The sequence below is a fragment of the Aspergillus sydowii genome (assembly GCF_001890705.1).
Source record: "Aspergillus sydowii CBS 593.65 unplaced genomic scaffold ASPSYscaffold_4, whole genome shotgun sequence".
In the NCBI taxonomy this organism is placed as follows: domain Eukaryota; kingdom Fungi; phylum Ascomycota; class Eurotiomycetes; order Eurotiales; family Aspergillaceae; genus Aspergillus; species Aspergillus sydowii.
Window position 1 is genome coordinate 397,730 of NW_024467862.1, and position 18,873 is coordinate 416,602.

General features: G+C 51.0%; 8 protein-coding genes and 2 non-coding genes across 10 annotated transcripts; 5 read left to right on the top strand and 5 right to left on the bottom strand.

The window, feature by feature from the left end:
* Positions 1–3,934: 3,934 nt before the first annotated feature.
* ASPSYDRAFT_57034 (C2H2-type zinc finger protein) lies at positions 3,935–5,042 on the top strand (the record flags this gene model as incomplete). Its single annotated transcript, XM_040849311.1, has 4 exons — positions 3,935–4,086; positions 4,153–4,260; positions 4,321–4,870; positions 4,932–5,042. The coding sequence occupies 4 exons, from the start codon at positions 3,935–3,937 to the stop codon at positions 5,040–5,042; spliced, it is 921 nt and encodes a 306-aa protein (XP_040703245.1).
* A 9-nt stretch (positions 5,043–5,051) lies between these two features.
* On the top strand, positions 5,052–5,868 carry ASPSYDRAFT_865389 (uncharacterized protein). Its single transcript, XM_040851677.1, has one exon. The coding sequence runs from the start codon at positions 5,185–5,187 to the stop codon at positions 5,650–5,652; it is 468 nt and encodes a 155-aa protein (XP_040703246.1). The 5' UTR covers positions 5,052–5,184; the 3' UTR covers positions 5,653–5,868.
* A 217-nt stretch (positions 5,869–6,085) lies between these two features.
* ASPSYDRAFT_30308 (gamma-glutamyltransferase family protein) lies at positions 6,086–8,059 on the bottom strand (the record flags this gene model as incomplete). The annotated part of the gene is made up of 3 exons (XM_040844765.1): positions 6,086–7,381; positions 7,431–7,832; positions 7,895–8,059. The coding sequence occupies 3 exons, from the start codon at positions 8,057–8,059 to the stop codon at positions 6,086–6,088; spliced, it is 1,863 nt and encodes a 620-aa protein (XP_040703247.1).
* Positions 8,060–8,889: 830 nt separating this feature from the next.
* ASPSYDRAFT_199958 (uncharacterized protein) lies at positions 8,890–10,548 on the top strand (the record flags this gene model as incomplete). The annotated part of the gene is made up of 3 exons (XM_040843773.1): positions 8,890–9,140; positions 9,208–9,526; positions 9,585–10,548. 3 exons carry the CDS (start codon positions 8,890–8,892, stop codon positions 10,326–10,328), a joined length of 1,314 nt encoding a protein of 437 aa, XP_040703248.1. The 3' UTR covers positions 10,329–10,548.
* A 50-nt stretch (positions 10,549–10,598) lies between these two features.
* Positions 10,599–12,339, bottom strand: ASPSYDRAFT_30310 (MFS transporter; the record flags this gene model as incomplete). The annotated part of the gene is made up of 2 exons (XM_040844766.1): positions 10,599–10,895; positions 10,972–12,339. The coding sequence occupies 2 exons, from the start codon at positions 12,337–12,339 to the stop codon at positions 10,599–10,601; spliced, it is 1,665 nt and encodes a 554-aa protein (XP_040703249.1).
* A 437-nt stretch (positions 12,340–12,776) lies between these two features.
* On the bottom strand, positions 12,777–15,932 carry ASPSYDRAFT_30311 (bifunctional metallophosphatase/5'-nucleotidase; the record flags this gene model as incomplete). Its single annotated transcript, XM_040844767.1, has 10 exons — positions 12,777–13,126; positions 13,165–13,174; positions 13,268–13,737; positions 13,792–14,086; positions 14,144–14,158; positions 14,186–14,597; positions 14,655–14,838; positions 14,901–15,105; positions 15,164–15,223; positions 15,927–15,932. The coding sequence occupies 10 exons, from the start codon at positions 15,930–15,932 to the stop codon at positions 12,777–12,779; spliced, it is 2,007 nt and encodes a 668-aa protein (XP_040703250.1).
* Positions 15,658–15,731, bottom strand: ASPSYDRAFT_t86. Its single transcript has one exon. It is a non-coding gene; the product is annotated as a tRNA-Ile (tRNA).
* Positions 15,933–16,208: 276 nt separating the features above from the next.
* Positions 16,209–16,282, top strand: ASPSYDRAFT_t66. Its single transcript has one exon. It is a non-coding gene; the product is annotated as a tRNA-Ile (tRNA).
* A 320-nt stretch (positions 16,283–16,602) lies between these two features.
* Positions 16,603–17,389, bottom strand: ASPSYDRAFT_43795 (GNAT family N-acetyltransferase). Its single transcript, XM_040846728.1, has one exon. It carries the CDS (start codon positions 17,294–17,296, stop codon positions 16,784–16,786), a length of 513 nt encoding a protein of 170 aa, XP_040703251.1. The 5' UTR covers positions 17,297–17,389; the 3' UTR covers positions 16,603–16,783.
* A 517-nt stretch (positions 17,390–17,906) lies between these two features.
* Positions 17,907–18,869, top strand: ASPSYDRAFT_865917 (uncharacterized protein). Its single transcript, XM_040851688.1, has one exon. The coding sequence runs from the start codon at positions 18,115–18,117 to the stop codon at positions 18,724–18,726; it is 612 nt and encodes a 203-aa protein (XP_040703252.1). The 5' UTR covers positions 17,907–18,114; the 3' UTR covers positions 18,727–18,869.
* The last annotated feature ends 4 nt before the right edge of the window (positions 18,870–18,873 follow it).

The window sequence follows — 18,873 nt, forward strand, 5'->3', positions numbered from 1 at the left end:
GAGGTTGGATTCCATGGACGGTGTAATATTACTTCTGACAACCAGTGGAAGGCTGACAGACGATTCCCCATTGTTCATTTCTCATGTAGACGGGATAGGAGAGATTTGGAGGGTCACACGGCCACGTTGCGAAGGGGGTGATCATAACAAAGGTTCTTATTATTACTCCGCACGGTACGCTCCCTCACTTCTGCCGTGTTCATGAAGGATGATGATGACGACTCGGTCACTCGGCACGAAACAAAGTAATTCTCAGCTCATCCATGGCAGGAATGGTGTCCATTATTGCGGAACGGCGTTTTTGTGGCATGACATGACTGAATTATTATTGTTGGAGCACGGCAGATTTTGACATTATCGACACTATTTGTACGAAGTACTCGGGGGGAACACTCAGGGGGCCTTTTCCGCTTCTGCCTCTGTTGTCGCTTCCCCGCGCGACTGGACACTGGACACTTTTTGTCGTCACGTTAGAGTAAGGGAGTACAAACGAATGGTTAAACCCTGTTTCACAGACGCAACAGATGTATAGCAACAGATGTATACTGAGGTTTTACCGGCTCGATTGCTACTCTTCTGCGAAGACTCATCCCACGTGATGGTTACGAAGCTAATGCATGATTGCATCGTAATTGTCTGCAGGCTGCCAACTCGCCATCGCAAGTGCCTTGACACAAAGGTTCTTGGAATTAAAATAATAATGGCTGACCGAGTAAGAATAGATCGGCGTGTGAAAACTGGAAAGCCTGAAAACTTGACGCCCGGGGACTGGGAACTTCGAAGGACCAGGATCGAAGGCCAGGCGATTTGCATACCAACGTTTAATGACGCATTGAACTACCCGTTTTGTAATAGGTTTGTAACGTCGGCTCATGGCCGTGTAAGAGGGGAGGAGAACTGAGTAACTGGATACCGGTGACTGTAGTGGCTGCGCATGAAACAGGAATGATCTGCAGATGGAAGATTAAGTTCTCAATATGATAATATCAGTTGATGTCGAAGTAGTGATGGCCCTGATGGGAGGTTCGGGACCCGCCGGACATCCTGGTCAAGTCTCGAAGTCGACAAGCCATCCCGACTTTTCGAGTCTGGACAGAGGTGGACGCCGGCGGGCCGGGCACAGGGCACTTGGACTTTGGAGACGTGGTTAGCGGAGGAGCCGCCGTGGTATGGATCGGCCTTAGCGGTGGGTTTCGACTAGCTTCCGGGAAAGTTTCCCCAGAAAGGGGTCGAGCAGTGGAAGAGAGGATCCTTAGTCAAACCAGCTAGGGCAAGTTTGGTGCTCTGGTCGCAGAAGACTTGACCCAGAGGTTAGGACGCAGACAGTTAGTTTCTTCTTCCTCGCTTCGCGAGGGACCAATGACCACTGACAGCTCGACGCAAGCGAGGGAAAGCGGAAAGGCGATCAAACTTGGAACCCAGATGGAAGGGCGATGGAATGATGGACATGCAGGGGGAAGGAAGAGAGCTCGGAAGATGAAACGCTGATGAGATCAAGACAGGGTCCTTGTTCCTTCGTGAGGATGAGTGAGTTGTGACTCGCCGCCGCCCGTGAGTCGGCGAGTTTGCCGTGACTCGAGTGAGCCTTGCGGTTGCAGCCTGAGGCGCCCCTCGACCCACAGGGCTGTCACCACCGCCGTGGAACTCGATCACTCGGAATTCACGCCTCGAGGCCCTGACGGGGAACTTCGGAGCGACCGACCGGGAATTTAGCAATTTAACAGAGGGCTGAGGGTTTGGTTCATTTAAAACAAGGTTTGGCATCAATAAGGCTATGAGTCGCAAGATTTGTGTTTATGCTTCAACTCAAAAGTTACGGACAGCAGGAACGGGAGAAGGATGTAGAGTGCTTATCTCGCGTTGGACACCGGTGCTAGTCCTCCTTGATCGGGGCCTGGAAACGGACTTGGAGGTGGAGGAGTTGGACTTTGGATGTCTCAGTGAAGTTTGGGTCAAGAGTGTTGGATGATCGGAACAGTGGCCGATCTCGAGTCTGCCTGCCAAGACGAGGCTGACCCGCCCGCGAGTCTCCCAGAGGTCTCAGTCCCCAGTCCAGTGTCAATCACCATCACCATCACCATCCGGGCATCGGATTCGGATTTCGGACGGACAACAACAATAATAATGACATGATGGTTCAGGTTCTGGTGTCGGGGAAAGTCGCCACGATCTGATATCGATAAAAATAACTCCCACGGGCTCTTCATGCAGCAATGATCGGATTGCAAGTGTTATTCTTAGGCCTCATCGCCCACCGCTGATGGCAGTGTCTGTCTGGCATGCGGGCAGGCCCCTCATGCGGGCAGCAGTGGGCAAGCTTAACGTCGTCCTGGCCTTCTCCCCGGCGTGACGGCTTCACAAAGTCAGGCGTCAATTTCTCGAGTCCTGTGCCCACTCTCCACAGTTCCAGCTGGGTCCACCAGACTAATCGTGGCTAGCAGCTTAGGCTAAAAATTTACGACTCAGTGCTCCGGCGCCGGTACGAGCCAATCAGCAGTGCCAGAAAACCAACAGTTTGTCAGTCCCAGCTCGTGGGCAACCAGGGTTCGCGAGTAATTGGAATTGTCGCTCCCCCAGGCCAGCCCGCACGTTGCCCCCCTTGCATCTTGGTCTGGGTTCCGGTTGGCGGCGAGTTTGATTTGGAATTTTGCGCCTCAGGTCAGCGTGCGAAGAACCTCGTGGTTGTGCAACCCATGGTTTCGCCATGAGGCAGGCTGGGGGAGAGCCAGCCCAGCGCATGGGAATAGCCTCAGACGGCCAGCAGCGGCGGCCGAAAACGGCTAGTTCTTACGCGCAGGACCCAACACTGGGACCAACAGCCAACCCTCCTGCACGTCTGCTCGGCCGCCTAGTGACAAATTAGCAGGGCGGAAAGGCCAACAGACAGCCGTTGAAGCCAGACCCCTGTCGAGAACGCCAGCAGTAGCGTGGAAAGCAATTAAAAATAATTCTCCATACAGCGCCTGCGCTTTTTTACCTTCCCCGTCTTTGATTGCGCCTCAGCCGCACCGGCCGAGAAGGCGGATTGGCTGGTTCATGCTCTGACTCTGAAGCTTCCTTAATCTCTGGAAACTGGGAATGGGAAAATCATTTTCGGTTTTTGATTTTCTTCATTTATTTTTGTAAATTTACCTTGATTTTCCCGACGCCGTCCCGTAGTGCTTGGTGGCTGTAGCGGCGAAGCCCAGGCTCCCTCTGACGATCACTCTGCAGACTGATAGACCACCAACTCCTTGGTGCTCCTAAACGCTTTCTTCATGACAATCTTATTTTATTATTATATCTAATAGCGAACTGGACTGCTCGTCTCCCATTCTCCGTCTTCCTCTCGCATGTTTGCCTGTGCCTGCTTGCTCTGACGCTGTTTCCCTGCTCCTTGTGCTGTGTACTACTAGTCCGTCCGTCCTGGGGTGCTGTGTATACAACAACAAGTCGACTCTTCAGAGATACAGTACTCCGTGCAGTACTGCCACCATTCCGCCGTTTCAGGATTTCTTGTTTCTTTTTTCGACCCATTCCTATCCAGGCCCAGCAGTGTCTGACCTCACCTTTGCCTAAGCTGTATCTGATCTTCACTAGCCGTGCTTCACACAGCCCACCTGGGTGACCCTGGCTCGCCCTCCCTCATCTCATCCCGTCTCCACAGATTAGACCAGCTGCAGCTTGCTATAATTTCCAGGCCTTTTTGTACCTGGCAAGTATCCGGTTGTCATTCCATGCGATCATCTTCGAAGGAGTCCTAAAACTATATCTTGGACCCAATCGCCAATCCTTTGATCCTTCCCGATCACTCCACCCCAACGCTCAGCACTCACAGCACTTTTCTTTCTTACTTTGATTCCTTTTGCTTTACCAACCTTCTTCCAACAAACGAACCAACTTCCAAGCTTCCTTCCGTCTCACTTTGTTGGTCCTCAGACCTCTTCTCGACGCCATGCCTCGAACCACTGCCCCCTCGGAGATTCCTCTTCCAATCACCTACACTCCCACCACCCATCGCATCAGCAAAGCAAAGAAAGGGAAGCGCGTCCACGCCTGTGAATATCCAGGATGCCAGAAGGTTTTCACGCGCGCCGAACACAAGAGGTATGCGGTCCTTTCTTACTCTATCCATTGCCTTGGTTCTTGTATATACTAACCTTGCCATTGCAGACGCCATGAGCTCAATCACAACCCCGAGGCTCTCTACCGGTGCACTCAAACTGGCTGCAAGAAATCATTCCACCGTTCCGATCTACTTGCGCGACACATGGAACGACAGTATGTCTCCTGGAGCTCTCTGGTGGACGCTGTGTCAGCAATACTAACGAATAACTTTAGTGAACTTGAAGCTCAGATGGATTCTTCGGCGCAATGGGAACATCACCCATCTGCTAGATCATCTGTCGAGCAATACGTCCCCAGATACGCCATGGTTCCTCCAAGCCAAGCACCATATATGGCTATGCCACAGCCCCAGAACCCAATTTCCAAAGCAACAGCAATCCACCCCGAACTCGCGATTGACGGGATACTATGGAACTCGATGGAGATGCCTTCAGAACACCAGACGCATATTATGCCTGCTCCTCGTATTCAAGAGCCCACGGAAGAAACTCGATTTTACTCAACTCCCGAAGCTTGCTCGTCTCCATCTTCGGACGGCACAACGTACTCTGTTCCCTCATACTCCGGTTCCTCTGTTTCATCTACCCCGCCTGGTGTTGTCGACTCATACCCAGACCCGGTCGTCGACTCTGAATTGACAGCTTCTCCGGTCTCCATGCACGCAACACTCGATAGCTGGGATCGTCATGACAACAGCGCCAACAACAACGTGGATCCGGCCAATATGGTTCCCATGTCGATTCCCGACAGCCTCATCCACCCAGTAAGACACTCGCAGGCTTTGGTTAGCCATTCCATTTTGCAAAACTAACCAGCTCAATCAGGCTCTACACTACCAGTCACAATCATGGCCCATGCCACCACAACAGATGAACTACGCACCAGTGTCTTACGAAGCGGCGGACGAGAATAAGAGCTCCAACTGGTCCCTGTGATTTCCACATTTATCCACCAACTTCGCAAATAATAATTCAACAACATGCACGTCAATCACATTTTGCGGCGACCTGTTCGATTTCAGCCTGTGTCTCCGAGTCGATCTGCGCAAATGTGCATTGAAATTAGCCCGACCAATAAATGAAATCCTCTATAAAAAGAACTCCGATGCCAACTTCCACCAATCTCGACTCGCAAACTTTGGACTCGCAAAGGGGTACTTGTTACGCAAAGTGTAGCGTTGTCTTACCCCACAGACCAGCCGAAATCGAAACAGCAATCATGCAAAGAAGACTCAATCGAACTTTCACCACCGCCATCATCGCACGGCTCCCAAAGAAAAAGAAAACATATGCGAGCGAGTGCCCGGCACGGACACCTCAGCAATCAGCAGCCTCCTTTACTCCAGAAATGATTTGTAATTATGAAATTTTCCTTGCCTTTTTTCTTCGTTTTTGGTTTTGTTTTTTCTTATCATTAATCTCCTTTGTCCTTTTTATCCCGATCATAGAGCGTTGGTTCGGTTCGGAAACGAAATCATGGATGGGTTATGGCGTTCAATATCTATTGTTTTTGTCATTGGTTTGCATGGATACACATTTTTCATAGTTTATCTCGAGTCCTGTGCTACTTGCTTTTACTGTGCTCTACCTACTTACTACGCGCCCGGCTTTACTTCCAAGTTGAGGTTGTTTACTTACGAATTTATACCCCGCCTTTTTTTCTCATCTCATCTCATCTCATCTTATACCATCTCTTCTCAGCTTCGCCCCAATATATTGTGTTTTACTGGCTTACACTGCATGTGCAATGCGTCAAGATTTCTGTGAACCTACTTTTTGGCTTTTGCCTTGTTCCATGCGACTGAATGATCTGTGTTAGAAACATTTCTTTACTTTGTTTTGTTTAGATGAGAACTAGATAAACAAGGCTTAAGTTTGGGACATCCATTCATATAACAGACCACATCTTAAAAAGGATAGATGAATTGTTTCAATTGCTTATCACACAATCGAGGCATATCTTGTTCATAGTAGTAGACTTAAACAACCGGAACTGCCATCCCATCCCCCCTCAAATCACTACCAGCACTATACACCAAACGCCCATCATCATGATGGCACCGAATAATCTGTCCGCGGCCAAACATCCCCCTCTCCCAACCCTTCAACACCTTAACCTTATGCCCGAGCTTCTTCAACCCCTCAACCGCCTCATCACTGATCCCTTCCTCAATATAGACCGTACGATCCAGCGCCTTCCCCAGCTCCGGGTTGCCCGCCGCAATACACACCCGCGGCGAGTCCAGCGCCGCCTGCGGGTGGTAGTTAAACGCAAGCATATTCAACAGAACCTGCACGTGGCCCTGCGGCTGCATGAAGCCACCCATGACCCCATAGACCGAGTGCAGGCTGCCGTCCGAGGCATTGGTAATCATAGCCGGGATAATGGTATGGTAGGGTCTCTTCCCCGGCGCAAGGACGTTCGGGTGGCCCGTGGAAAGCGAGAAGTTGGCGCCGCGGTTCTGGAGCGTGAAACCGCACCCCTTGGGGATAATGCCGGATCCGAACCCGGCGTAGTTGGAGTTGATAAACGAGATGCCGTTGCCCGCCTTGTCGGTTACGGCGAAGTACACGGTGTCGCAGTGGTTGTGGGCTGGGCTGCCGTGGTCGAGGACGTCGGTTGCTTTGGTTGGGCTGAAGAGTTTGGCACGTTCGGCCAGGTATGAAGGGTTGAGTAGGTCCCTTGTGGGCACAGTCTCGACGTCCGGATCCGTAATCCACCATGAAGCGTCTGCGAAGGCGATGCGGAGGGACTCAATGACGGCATGCAGATATTCGGCGCTGTTGTGTTGGGATTCGGTGAAGGAGGGGATTTTGCCCGTCTTCTCGAGTTCCTGGAGGATGCCTAGGGCGATGAGGGCGACGATGCCCTGCCCGTTGGGAGGGTGTTCCCAGATCTCGACGCCCTGGTTGGGCTTGCCGTCTGGGTCATCTGTGCCGGCTGTTTGCTTGTTTGTAATGTCTTGGCCGCTGAACTTGAGTGAAATGGCCTCTGTTTCTTGGGTGCCGGTGGTAGCGTGGGATTTGAGGTCGTCGAGAGTCATGTAGCCACCGAGGTCTTGGACGACTTTGACGATTTCTTGAGCGACGCGGCCTTCGTAGAAACCCTTTTTGCCTTCTGCGGCGAGGGCGCGGAAGGTTTGTGCCATTGTTGGGTTCTTGAGTATTTCGCCGGGAAGAGGGCTTCTAAAGCCATCTTTGGCCTTGGGGTCGGCTTTGAGCATCTCGTGCGCATTTGGAGATGCTTTCCAGAGGAGACTTTCACTTTCTTGCCACTGGGAGCTGTCAGTTTACGGCGAGTGGCTTCTGGTGTTTAATACTCACAAAAAATGAAGCTAATTCAGATACAGGAAATCCCTCCTCTGCAAGATCAATGGCTGGCTGGAGAACCTGCTGTAAGGAAACATTGCCACTGCCGAACTTTTCGACGGTGTCAACCCACCCGGCAGCTGCTCCAGGTGTTGTGACTGCGAGAACACTGTTCATGGGGATTCCTCCTGCTTCATCTGGGCCAGCCTTTAGATCGGCTCTGATCTTGTCCAGAGTTACATTGGAGGGATACCGGCCAGAGCCATTGAGCGAACTAATCTTCTTTGTCTTCGCATCGTAGTAGAGGCAGAACATATCTCCCCCGATTCCGGTAGAAGAGGGCTCTGTGACATTCAGAGCGGCAGCTAATTCATTGTTAGACAGTCCATATCTTGATACCAGGGTTTTCCATACCAACTGCCACCGCGGCATCCTGCTACCATTAGCTTTGGACGGCGTATAGAAGTTCGGGGACATACTGCAGCATTTCCACCCTGACTCAAAATCTTCTGTCCCGCTGCGGCCGCAAGAGGCTGCGTGCATGTGACAATGCCATTTGTACTATGCACGGTACTCCTCCGACTCTTGAACGGAGCAAAGTCAGCGTTCTGTCGGGAATAGACGGCTCTCGCATTAAGCGGCATTCTGAACGGGGTTAGACGGATATCTCAGATGCCAACAGTATAAAGAATAACAGTCAGGAGAGGAAACCGTCGGATACGAGAACAGGCAGCCTTTTATATGTGACTCAATTTCCGGTTATTACCCCAACTTCTCGGGACTTTCATCACCTTGTGGGGGAGGGATGGGTCAAAGTTCGACGGGAAAACGGAAGCTGTCCGGCGTAGAATATACAGACGAGCCGACAACTCTTAGATTGTAGATATTTTCTACATGTCAGGACACGGTGTATTTGTATATCTAATCTTGCAGACCACATCCACCTTTCATGCCCGCTGTTGTCATACAGCTTGCCCCTCCATTCATCCCGCGGTGGATATCATGTGACCTCGGCCCTATGGCGATAGATGTCACGTGGGTGAGCGGTCTCGAACGACCTTCCTGATAAGGCAGGTGTCAAGAGGCGGTCCGTGTTCCAGACTCACGTGCTTTTAAGAGTGACCTCAGTTCAGTTCCGCCCCCCGCCATATCTTGTCGATTTCAGCACCAGATCTTATCTGATTGCGCACGATCGATTGTGGCGCTCTGAATCGGCGGTATCGGGGCAGGAATCGCGTCAAGAGCAGAAGGAAAGGATCCTTATCGGCTTCACGATCGCCGAGACAAACCAGAAGCTCCACCTCACGCCGAAGACGGAGCTGGAGGTCTGGAAGCGTCACAACCGCATCATCCCACGGCGGATCGTGGATCTATACACTGCTCATATTTCCTTAAAGCTATGGAATAGTTTGAGTCCTGATCGGGGCTATACGCTTGTTTAAATTTCTTTTTCCTGTTTGTACCTCCCGGCAATATGGTGGTGTTCGTTGACTACGACAATGAACCCGTGGGCAAACACACGGTGCTCAAAAGCCCGGATGCTTTACAACCGCCATATGTTGACCCTGGGAAGCTCGGGATCTCCCAGCTGAGTGTCGGCTTTGAACTGCCGTCCAGCGAGAACCCGTCTGCTGAAGTTCTGCGAGGGGCCCTAAGTTCCTCTGAGAATGAGCAGCAAAACTCCACCATCCGGAATGCGTTCTCAGTAGCTCTAGGCTGCTATCCGTATGAATTGCTTCTGAACCAAGCAACTGGCGTGCCTGGTCCATAGTGAGCTAACACAAAGACCCAGGATTGCCAAGGAGATCGCTCGTTCGGTCGACCTCAGCACGTTGTATGCGCTATCGGTGACATGTCGTCAGTTTTATGCGAACCTGGGCCCTTACCGGCATCAGCTCGCCAAGCAGACTTTACGTTGCGAGAATGAGTATATTGAAACTCTCTCCGACATGCTGCAAAGTGGCGCCGCCATTCCGGACAGCGTCAAATCCGTCATTCGGCTGCTTAGTCGGGGTGCGGTGAGCTCCGGACAACTAACGAGCGGCAAGATCGCGAAATGTGCTCGAGATATGGTTGCCGAATGCCGTGGTTGTTCGAAAGTTGTCTGCCGGGTAAGGCTCCTGTTTCAAGTAAATCTCGGATAGGTTGATGATACTAATTTGTTTCTAGAACTGCACAGCTAAGCCTCCGAATAGCGCGACTTTGAAGAATCGAATTCGCCGACTTTGTACGACTTGTCGTAGAGCGCCGCTGAATAAGCTCGTTGCCTCGTCACTTCATGCCCCCCTACCCTCGACGACGGCCGATGCCACGAACAAGACATCTACTGTGCTATTACGGGACACATGTACTTGTCAAAATGTGTTATGGCTCTGCAACCAGTGCGGCCAAAAGCTGCGCAGGAATGATACCACATACCGTCGGGTTTGGACATGGCGCACACGATACAGCACATACCTAGGTGGACTGGGGACAGGTATTGGCGAAGGCTGTCAGGGCGTCAAATGCGGGCGCGGGGAGAGCTGCCTTGCGGGCCAGGAAATCGAGCTAGAGGTAGAGTGCGAGGCTGATGAGTCAATGTCACACAGCCCGCCTGAATATGGTTATCATTTCGGACACCGGTTTGAACAGGCGCACCATGGCTCTCACAATCATTCGCACGAGCGGTGGGAAGACCCCGACGAAAAGGAACCCGGATATCTAAGACAGGAGATCATCGGGATCGGAGGAAGGGTGAAACAGAGGGCAAAGAAGCGAGTCATGGTAGGTGCTTGTGTTGTCGAGCACGAGGACGAGCGGGAGACGGGTGACTACCTTACCCGCGAAGAGGAGGGGACGCATCGAAGCTGGTGCGGTTGGTGTTGGAGAGTTATTCCTGCGAAACATGAGGTCTTTGCCGTTCAGAACATGTAGTGGGCACTGACCATAGCTTCGCAACATGAATACTCAAACATCCCTTGGTTGTCAGTAACTATTAGTGCGTTTTAAATGACTGGATAACGAAACTCCCTATCAAGTATTTTTTTTTCGTATATGAATATCGAAAAAGAAGCATGCTCGCATTTGGGTATCTATTTTCAGCCTATATACAGCCCATCTTAAATTGAAAATATCAAAATCCTTCTCTAGCCTTTAGAGATATATTCCCACCCCTCAAACTTAGGTAAATAAGCTTGAGTGTCCTCACTGCATAAGCGCATCCATGCCCGCCTTCCACCTTGGTCCGAACACCTTCATAACAACAATAACCCCACTACTCGCAAACGCCACAAGACCAATAATTGTAAACAGCCAGCCGTTGCCAATAGCGTTGATGATTGGCGCCGTGACGAACGAGCCCACGCACGAGAAGATATTACGCATGAAGTTGTTCAGCGCCACGCCCTCGGAGGATTTGCGTGGCATGAACTCGGTCAGCATTGTTGTTACCATGCTGAAGATTAGCATGCTGCCGATGCCGAAGAAGAAGTTTGCTATCATCTGTGGGGCTATGTTAGTGGCAATACAATATAGTTAGGGGTTGATGTGGAAAAAAAATTTGATACTAAGTACGCACCGGAGCAAGCCAAAACACCCCACGGTCCGCGGTCCAGCCGTACCAGATCAGACCAGCGGGGTAGAGCATAGCGCCTAGCCAGGCATTCTCGCGCATACGGTCCTCGGGGCGGAAGACAAGGTTACCGTTTTCGTCATAGCGGTTGGCCTTTTTAGCTTCGCGGACCATGATGCTGTCGATCCAGCGGCCACCGAAAATACTTGACACTACGTAGCCGAGGGAGTTGGGGATGTAGAGGAGGCCGACGATGAGTGTGTCGAAGTTGTAGGGTGCTTCGCCGAAGGTGTGCTCGATGCTGACGTTGAGGACGTACAGGGAGCCGAATGTTATGGCGGCGTAGTAGACTGTTAGGAGAACGGGGAGATAGCGGAGGTAGAGGATTATCTTGAGGGGGTCGATGAATATCATTTTGAAGAGCTTGAGCCAGCGGGCTGTTGCGCCGATGACTTGACGCGAGGAGACCCGGCTTAAGCGACGGCCGAGGGCTTCGTCTGGGTCGGCGGTACCGGTACTGGGGTCTGGGAGGATGGGCTTTGCTATGGATAGGGTCTCGGGCAGGCCAAAAAGGATGAGCGTGATGACAATGCCGCCGAATGCTGAGAAGAACCACATTGTGCTCCGCCAGTGCCAGCGTTGGGCCAGGGCTCCTCCAACGATGGGAGCTATTAATGGGCCGCACAGCGGGCCAAGGTAAAAGATGCCCATGGCGCGGCCTCGCTCGCGGGCATCCCAGATATCGGCGATTGTCCCTGCACCAACGGCCTGGACGGAGGCTGAGGCGCCTCCGCTTAGTAGACGCATCACGATGAGCATGGCGATGGAGTTGGACACGGCACAGAGGACGTTGAAGACGACGAAGAGTGCAAATGACGTTATGTAGATTGTCCGTCGTCCAAGCCTCTCACTGAAGGACGACCACCACAGCGGAAAGATGGACATGCTCAACATATACAGTGAGATGGTCAAATTCGTGATTGTCGTTGTTGAGTTGAGCTCGTCGGCGACCTGTGTGAGGGCCGGAAAGAAGATTGAACTGCCCATGGGAGCCACAGAGCCGGCGACAGCAACCACGAATGTGATGAACCATTTCTTGTTCCTTGGATAAGCCTTTGGGTTCTCGACTTCGTCTACCAAGGCAATTTGGCCGAAGAGCCCTCGTCGCTTGAGCCTGGGCACCACTCTGGGAGGCTCTTCGGCCTGTGACTCGGGCATTACCTGGTCTTCGGCATCTTTTCCTGGGGCCGTCTGGGTATTTCCCGATCGCTGAGAGATCGAGCGAAGGTCTTCGTCGTCGGAAAGTGATGTTTCTCTTGCCGTCTCATGCGGCCGTTCCGGGGCCCTCGATTCCGCGGCGCCCTTCTCCCCCATGTCCAGGACTTTATTATCTTCCAATATAGATGCGATATCAAATTAAGCTGCCCGTCGATTGAAATCCGTTATAGAGAAAGGTGAATGCGCTCGGCAAGTGTCCATTAGTGCTGCAGAAAGACGGGCGCTAGAGCTATGCATAAGGATCAGATACTCGACAGAACCATTTTTCATAGAGCAACCCAGTTTGTGAGGAAAGAACTTGAGAAGAAGAGAGAAAAAAGGGCGAAGTCGAAACGAGGCCGTTGAGGTGAACGCGTGAATCTCCACTCGATCTCAATGGGGACTCCACCATCATTTCTGCCTCTGGTCATCCTGCTTGTTTGCTCTCTCCAATTTGCCAACCGTTCAAGTCTTCTGGCATCAAGCTTGCCGTTCCACCCGGTCCTCCAGTCGGAACCGTCGCATTCTTGGGCAGAACAAGTGGGAACGGCCGCCTAGGTATCTTGGTTTGGAACTGGCTCGTAACCGAGGTCAAGCATCGGCCACCCGTTCTCTGGATATTTATCCGCCTCGCTTGTCAGCTGCGCATCATTGTCGTCTGGCTTTGCGTCACTAATATTCTCGAGTTTAACTGCAGGCTCTTTCGGTCGTGGTTTGATCGATGACACAAACTCGGTCTGGTCTTTGGAGTTTGGGCTCCTGGAGGCAACATTGTTCTGAAACAGCCAAAGACGCACCGAGGCCTGTCTGTCTCCACTATGGATAAACAAGAGTTTTATATGGGTCTTTGAGGCTTCGGGCACCCACGCCCACGCTTTCTCCCGAGGCCCAGACTCGCAGGGGTCTATACAAGAACCGGTTATCTTCATGTCGAAGTCACACCAATACATCCCTGTTGTGGCATTCAGTCTAGCTATCTCTATTGGCCCGATATAAAAGTCTATAACCCGACAAACTTGATTCTATCTTCTACAACAGGGCTCACAATGGGTAAAAAGTCAGAAGGGTTTTGGCCAACAATAGTCAGCGCGCGGGCTCGCTCAATGCCCGTGGCATGAGCATTATGATCCGAATCGCCATCGGCCAGTTCTTCGTTGTGGCCAAGCATGGCAAGGAGTAAACCGGAATCCGTCATTGCTGCCTCTTCCCCTACGATGGTCTCCATCTGTGGAAACCAGGAAAATCCGTCGAACCCTTGCGCGATGAAACCGGGCATGGTAACAGTGTAGGTACGGGCCAGTTCCAGCGGTTCAAGCCTACCATCAGGTTTCTCGAGAAAGACGTCTACGACCCGAGACCCCTCTGGCCGTTGCCAGCTCGCTACCATCCGCAGTCCCGAAATCTGCAGGAAACGGCCATCCGTATGCTTGTCAGAGACGGAGTTCTCCAGTGCGAGCCGGATGGCTTCGCCCATGAGCCGCTTGACGACAAGGCTATTACCAAATGGGCAAATATCTTTTGTTGTTATCTAGTCAGTTCTTATCAGATGCGAAAGATGATCTGGCTTACTGATAATGTCTCTGACTAGCAAGGGCTCGCCGTCGGGCACGGTTGCTTTCAGGATTAGGTCACTCCTGACCCCGCCGCCATTGAAGAAGCCCACCTCGGTATCATAGAACGCCCGAACAGCGTCAGCAAGCATATTGCCCAGGTTTGTCTCTTGGCTTCGAATTGCAAAGTTGCGGCCATCGAGTGGGACAGCCGAGTGCAAGAGCGGTTTTTGGACTCGCTTCCCAACTCGACGATGAATTTCCTCTAGCATTTCGATCACGTTGGATGGTATCTGCGGCGTCGCTATGGCGGCCTGTGTATCGGTGTATTGTTGCACTTCCTCGCAGATCAGTCATAAGAAAAGACTTACTTGAAACAGCGGCAGCTACCCACATTTCACGGTAGACCCTACCACATTACCATTTTCGTCTCTTTGAACAATCAGTCGTACTAGCGACAAGGCTCTCCAGTCTGTCCCGCTCTTGACGAGTCTGATGTTGCCTTCCGCCTCAGGAAGCCTCCCGTCGACTTCAAGGTCAGAGACTTTGCGTCCTTGCTCGACGTTCTCAGCGGTTAAATCCGTGTCGCCTGCAAACCTTCTAACTACTTCATGGTCATGCCCGCCGAGTAGCAAGTCGATTCTGCTGTCCCCGGCGGTAGTTGCATTCGCCACATCCATGTCTTCCGGGACACGCATGTGCGTCAGTGCAATAACTAGATCGCAGCGCTCATTTACCCGCAGATGACGCGCTAGACGACGAGCGGCCAGAACCGGTGATTCAATATCGCAAGGTGGCAGAGCTGAGCAATTTGACGGCCAGTCACTGTCTTTAATATTAGCTGAGGTAGTCATGAGTCAGGCATGTATGGGTGGTACATACGTCCCAGCAAGCCCTATGAACCCAACTCGAAGGCCATTGTCCATACTCCGGACAAGATACTCTTGACCAGAACCGAGCAATCGCTTTCGATCTCCAGCAGGGTGGTGGAAGCCATTTGAGAGGAGCCACGGGAACTTCAGCCGGCTTGAGAGCTCGATCAATTTTGCATCACCAAAGTCAAAGTCTGTTGTTTTGGTTGTCAGTGACAGTCTCCAAGGAAGAGGAACACGAGATTTGCGCCCCGACCATGGTTTCCGTAACACCCAACGTCAATCCCTACGAGGTCTAGTATCGGCAAAATATGCTCGCCTTTCAAGACGCTTGCCTCGAGCGATGGCGAAAAGGCGTCACCGCTGAAAATGGTCAGGGTTTGAGCCTTTGGATTAGAGGCTGCAAATTCCCTCTGTAGCTTCAAGAACCGTGTGAGCTGCGCCGCTGATGGAATATGATACTAGGTAGCAATTTATTAGGACCTAGAGCAACGTGCTTCTGACCAGGACAAGGCTCACGACGTCATTGAAGTGAACGAACTGAACTTCGCCCGACTGCATCCTGTCTGTCTTATGGCCCTGTTCGAGGGGTTGAAGGATGATAGTAAAAAGGTTTATCCTGCAACTGGGGGGTAGTAAATCTTTTGTCAGCGTGGAACGCCCACGTGGGGTACCGGAGTATATCGAAAATTCAATGCGAGATGCGACGGAATCGCCCGCCGCAAGTCTTTCTAAATATCAGTCTGCCTGACGCCTTGCCATGAAGGCACCCACCAACTTGCGGAAGTGTATGAAGAACGACTGCCTATTGAGTTTTCATCTGCAGCGGCTGTTAAAAAGCGACAATCAGACCGCAGGAAGGTGAGACACAAAGGGCCATTGAGTCACCCCGATGCTTGGCTCCAATGAATGAGTCAGAGTAGCGCAGCCAAGTCAATACATCTATTTTCTGCAATGCATGAGCCACATGTGAGGTTAGCAGTAAAAAAAAAAATAATAGGGACAAAAATTGATGGTCCCAGAGGGGGTCGAACCCTCGACTTTCGCGTTATTAGCACGACACTCTAACCGACTGAGTTATGGAACCAATTGTTGTTCGGTTCGAATTATTATGTTCTATAACCCAGATCTAGCTTTCTTACTAACGTTCTTACAACTAGGATACTAGGATAAGACACACAAATCTTCTGGTCCCCTTTCTATATCTTGTCCCTTTCCACATGTTATATCTGAGAGCTCTATATGTTAAACTCTCAGCTCAATAGCTTACCTCAGTACATACCGTCATGGTTGGGATCCGTTCTCTGCTCCTAACAGAGTGTCCCAACTGGCCCACGATGCCTCCACCTACCCACAAGCCTACCCATGAACTCCATCGGCAATGAAATTTGATCCTTCCAGCCGTAAGTCCTTAATACCTCTCCGATATATCCGATATATCCGATATATTTCCTGCATTCTTACCTCGTTCAATGGCTTACATACACCCCACACAACCTCTTGACATGCCATGAAAACCGGCCCAGCTCATGGTGTCAAAAATCCACCTCAAGAACTCCATCACGGTTCCATAACTCAGTCGGTTAGAGTGTCGTGCTAATAACGCGAAAGTCGAGGGTTCGACCCCCTCTGGGACCATTTTATGTGTTTTTGCTTCCCTGGTCTGGGTTATATAGGGCTTGGTAACGGTTATCGAGGGGTTGCAGCCATGCTTCGTCGAGAACTTGGGGTTCGCCTTGGGTTCCGCAAGTATAATTGTCTGGCAGGTACGAAGGCTCAGAGATGGGTTCCGCGGGTTTGTGCAGTTCCCACCTAGGCTTTAAATTTATATTCAATGCCACAGTGATGATTCAGAACATACGGAAGCAGTCGTTGTGATGGACTTATATGCAAGGCAATGAATGAGCTGGCATGGACGTTGCCAAGAATCAACTCTTAGATTATTATGCTTTAATTACCCTACCCTGATATACGGGTGGAAATCTGGAGTATGGAATATATATCCAGGACGGGGCGTTATTTGCTGCCATAGCAGTTCCTATACTTGCGTACACCAACTCCTCGATACTAGAAGCACAGCACTTAATCAAACCTGTATACACTTCTTGTGCCTATTATCTTTTCTTTTTCTTCTTTTTTTCAAACCAAAACCTTCCTCATAAAAACCCTTTCATACCCATTCTCCATTCCCCTCCCAACCTCCACAAACCCCAGTTTCTTATAAAGCCCTATATTCTCAACCATCTTCACATTCGTCGCGAGCGAAACCGCCTCCCTACCAGCCTCTCTGGCCCTCGCCTCGGCAAACTCAATGAGAGCGCGTCCATACCCCCGTCCCTGCGCTGCAGGGTCCACAACTAGATTATTGACTTTGATTGAGTCTGTCTCTGGGTCTTCGGTGAGCGTTATAGAGCCGAGGACTGTGTCATTCCCAGCATCTAGGCTGGGGTTGGGGATGAACTGGGTCGATGATGATGATGGCGTGGCTGCAGTGAGGAGGACAAAGACACCGTCGAGATTGGTGTAGTCTGCGAGCATTGGGGCTGGGGGTTTGCCCATTCGCTCGATGTATTTTGTGAAGGCGGCTGTGACGAGAGACTTTATGGCTGTGGTGTGGGTTGGCACTGCGGGGGTTATTGTTGTTGATGACATGGTTGGTGGGTTGTCGTTGGGTCTTTGGGTTAGTAGGAGTAAACAAGCAGAAAACAAGAAGCAGAGTTCTTTGTAGAAGTTGGTGGGTGTGGGGATTTGATGGTATTTATTGTATATATTATATATTATAACTAGGGTGACGGGGTGTTGTTCGTGTGAGTCATGTCTGCTCGTTAACTTACTTAGCGCCTGGGTTGACTGTCAGCACGGGCTAAGAGGATTGCAATACCAGACTTATAAAATATATCTGATAGTAGTACCATCTTTGGAAAGGGACTTATAAAACTTCTGTATGGATGTATCGAAACCGGAATGGGAGCTGTGCATACCGACCGGGGATACTGGGGATTTCCAACGAGACAACAATAACTTAGGAGGAAATGCGCGGCCTACATATTGCATGGGAGTATTGGAAGTATTCTAATGGTAGTAATGTATCTTAACAGTGACTGCGATCCAAAAGAAGCTACCGTGTTTGTGCTGCCAGTACAACCGACTCGATCTATACAGGTGGACAACCCTAAGTCGATCCATCTACTACATGGTTACCAGAACTGATTGACAGGGTCTTCACGCAACGGATATTGATTTTGCTAATTTTATTTTAAGCTTATAGATAGATCGCACTTTAGTCTGTTAACAAGGCACTCTAGACCCTGGTTCTCGCCCCAGTGACATCAAGCCGGGTCATTCCATACATAACCACTCCATCACCTCGCCACCCTCTCTTCCTTAACATAAGCACCAAACCAATCGATTAAGCAACAATAGCAGCAAAATACAATTCTCCAATTATCTAAAAAAGAGAGAATATCAAAATGACTGACCGCTATTCAACCGCGCGATACTCCCGCTTCCACAATATAGACAACTACGATGACGACGACGACGACATCATAAACCTCAATCTCAGCACCACCACCGGCTTCGTCAACCCCTCAGCAACAACATACAGCGACGCGCGCCCCGGATACGGTGCCGGAGGGACCTACGACCAAGGCTACAGCCAGGGCCAAAGCTACGGCCCGCAGGCCGGCGACAACGACCCAGATGTCTACGACTACGACTACGATGCTGACGTTGACTACGACGAGGTCCTCACCGATAGGTCTGCGGTAGGGACGGGGACGGGCACGGGCACGGGCACCAGTGCAAAGGATAAGGATCCTGAAATGCGCGTGAAGACCACTTCCTTTGACAATGGCGAGGGGAGCACCATCTATGACCCCGAGAGCGGCGCCTATGACCAGATGGTGGATTATGCTACCGGTGCTGGCGGGCAACGGCATCATCGGGAGAGAATGACGGAGGACGGAGTCTACCAGGCGAGAGATGTGAAGAGGCGTGGGGATGGATCGAAGCATGTCCATCGGGAGTATCAGAACCCGGTGACGGGGACGAGAACGGTGAGGGATTACGAGATTGAGTGATTTACCACAGTACCATATCCGTATTGTTGGGTATATGTTGCTGGTGTGGATATTCGGGAAGTATAAAAGTTTGGTATCCATTTCCCTGTCTATATTCCTTGATACTATGTATTTTGAAGAACCTCCAAACTCCTTATAACAACTCCT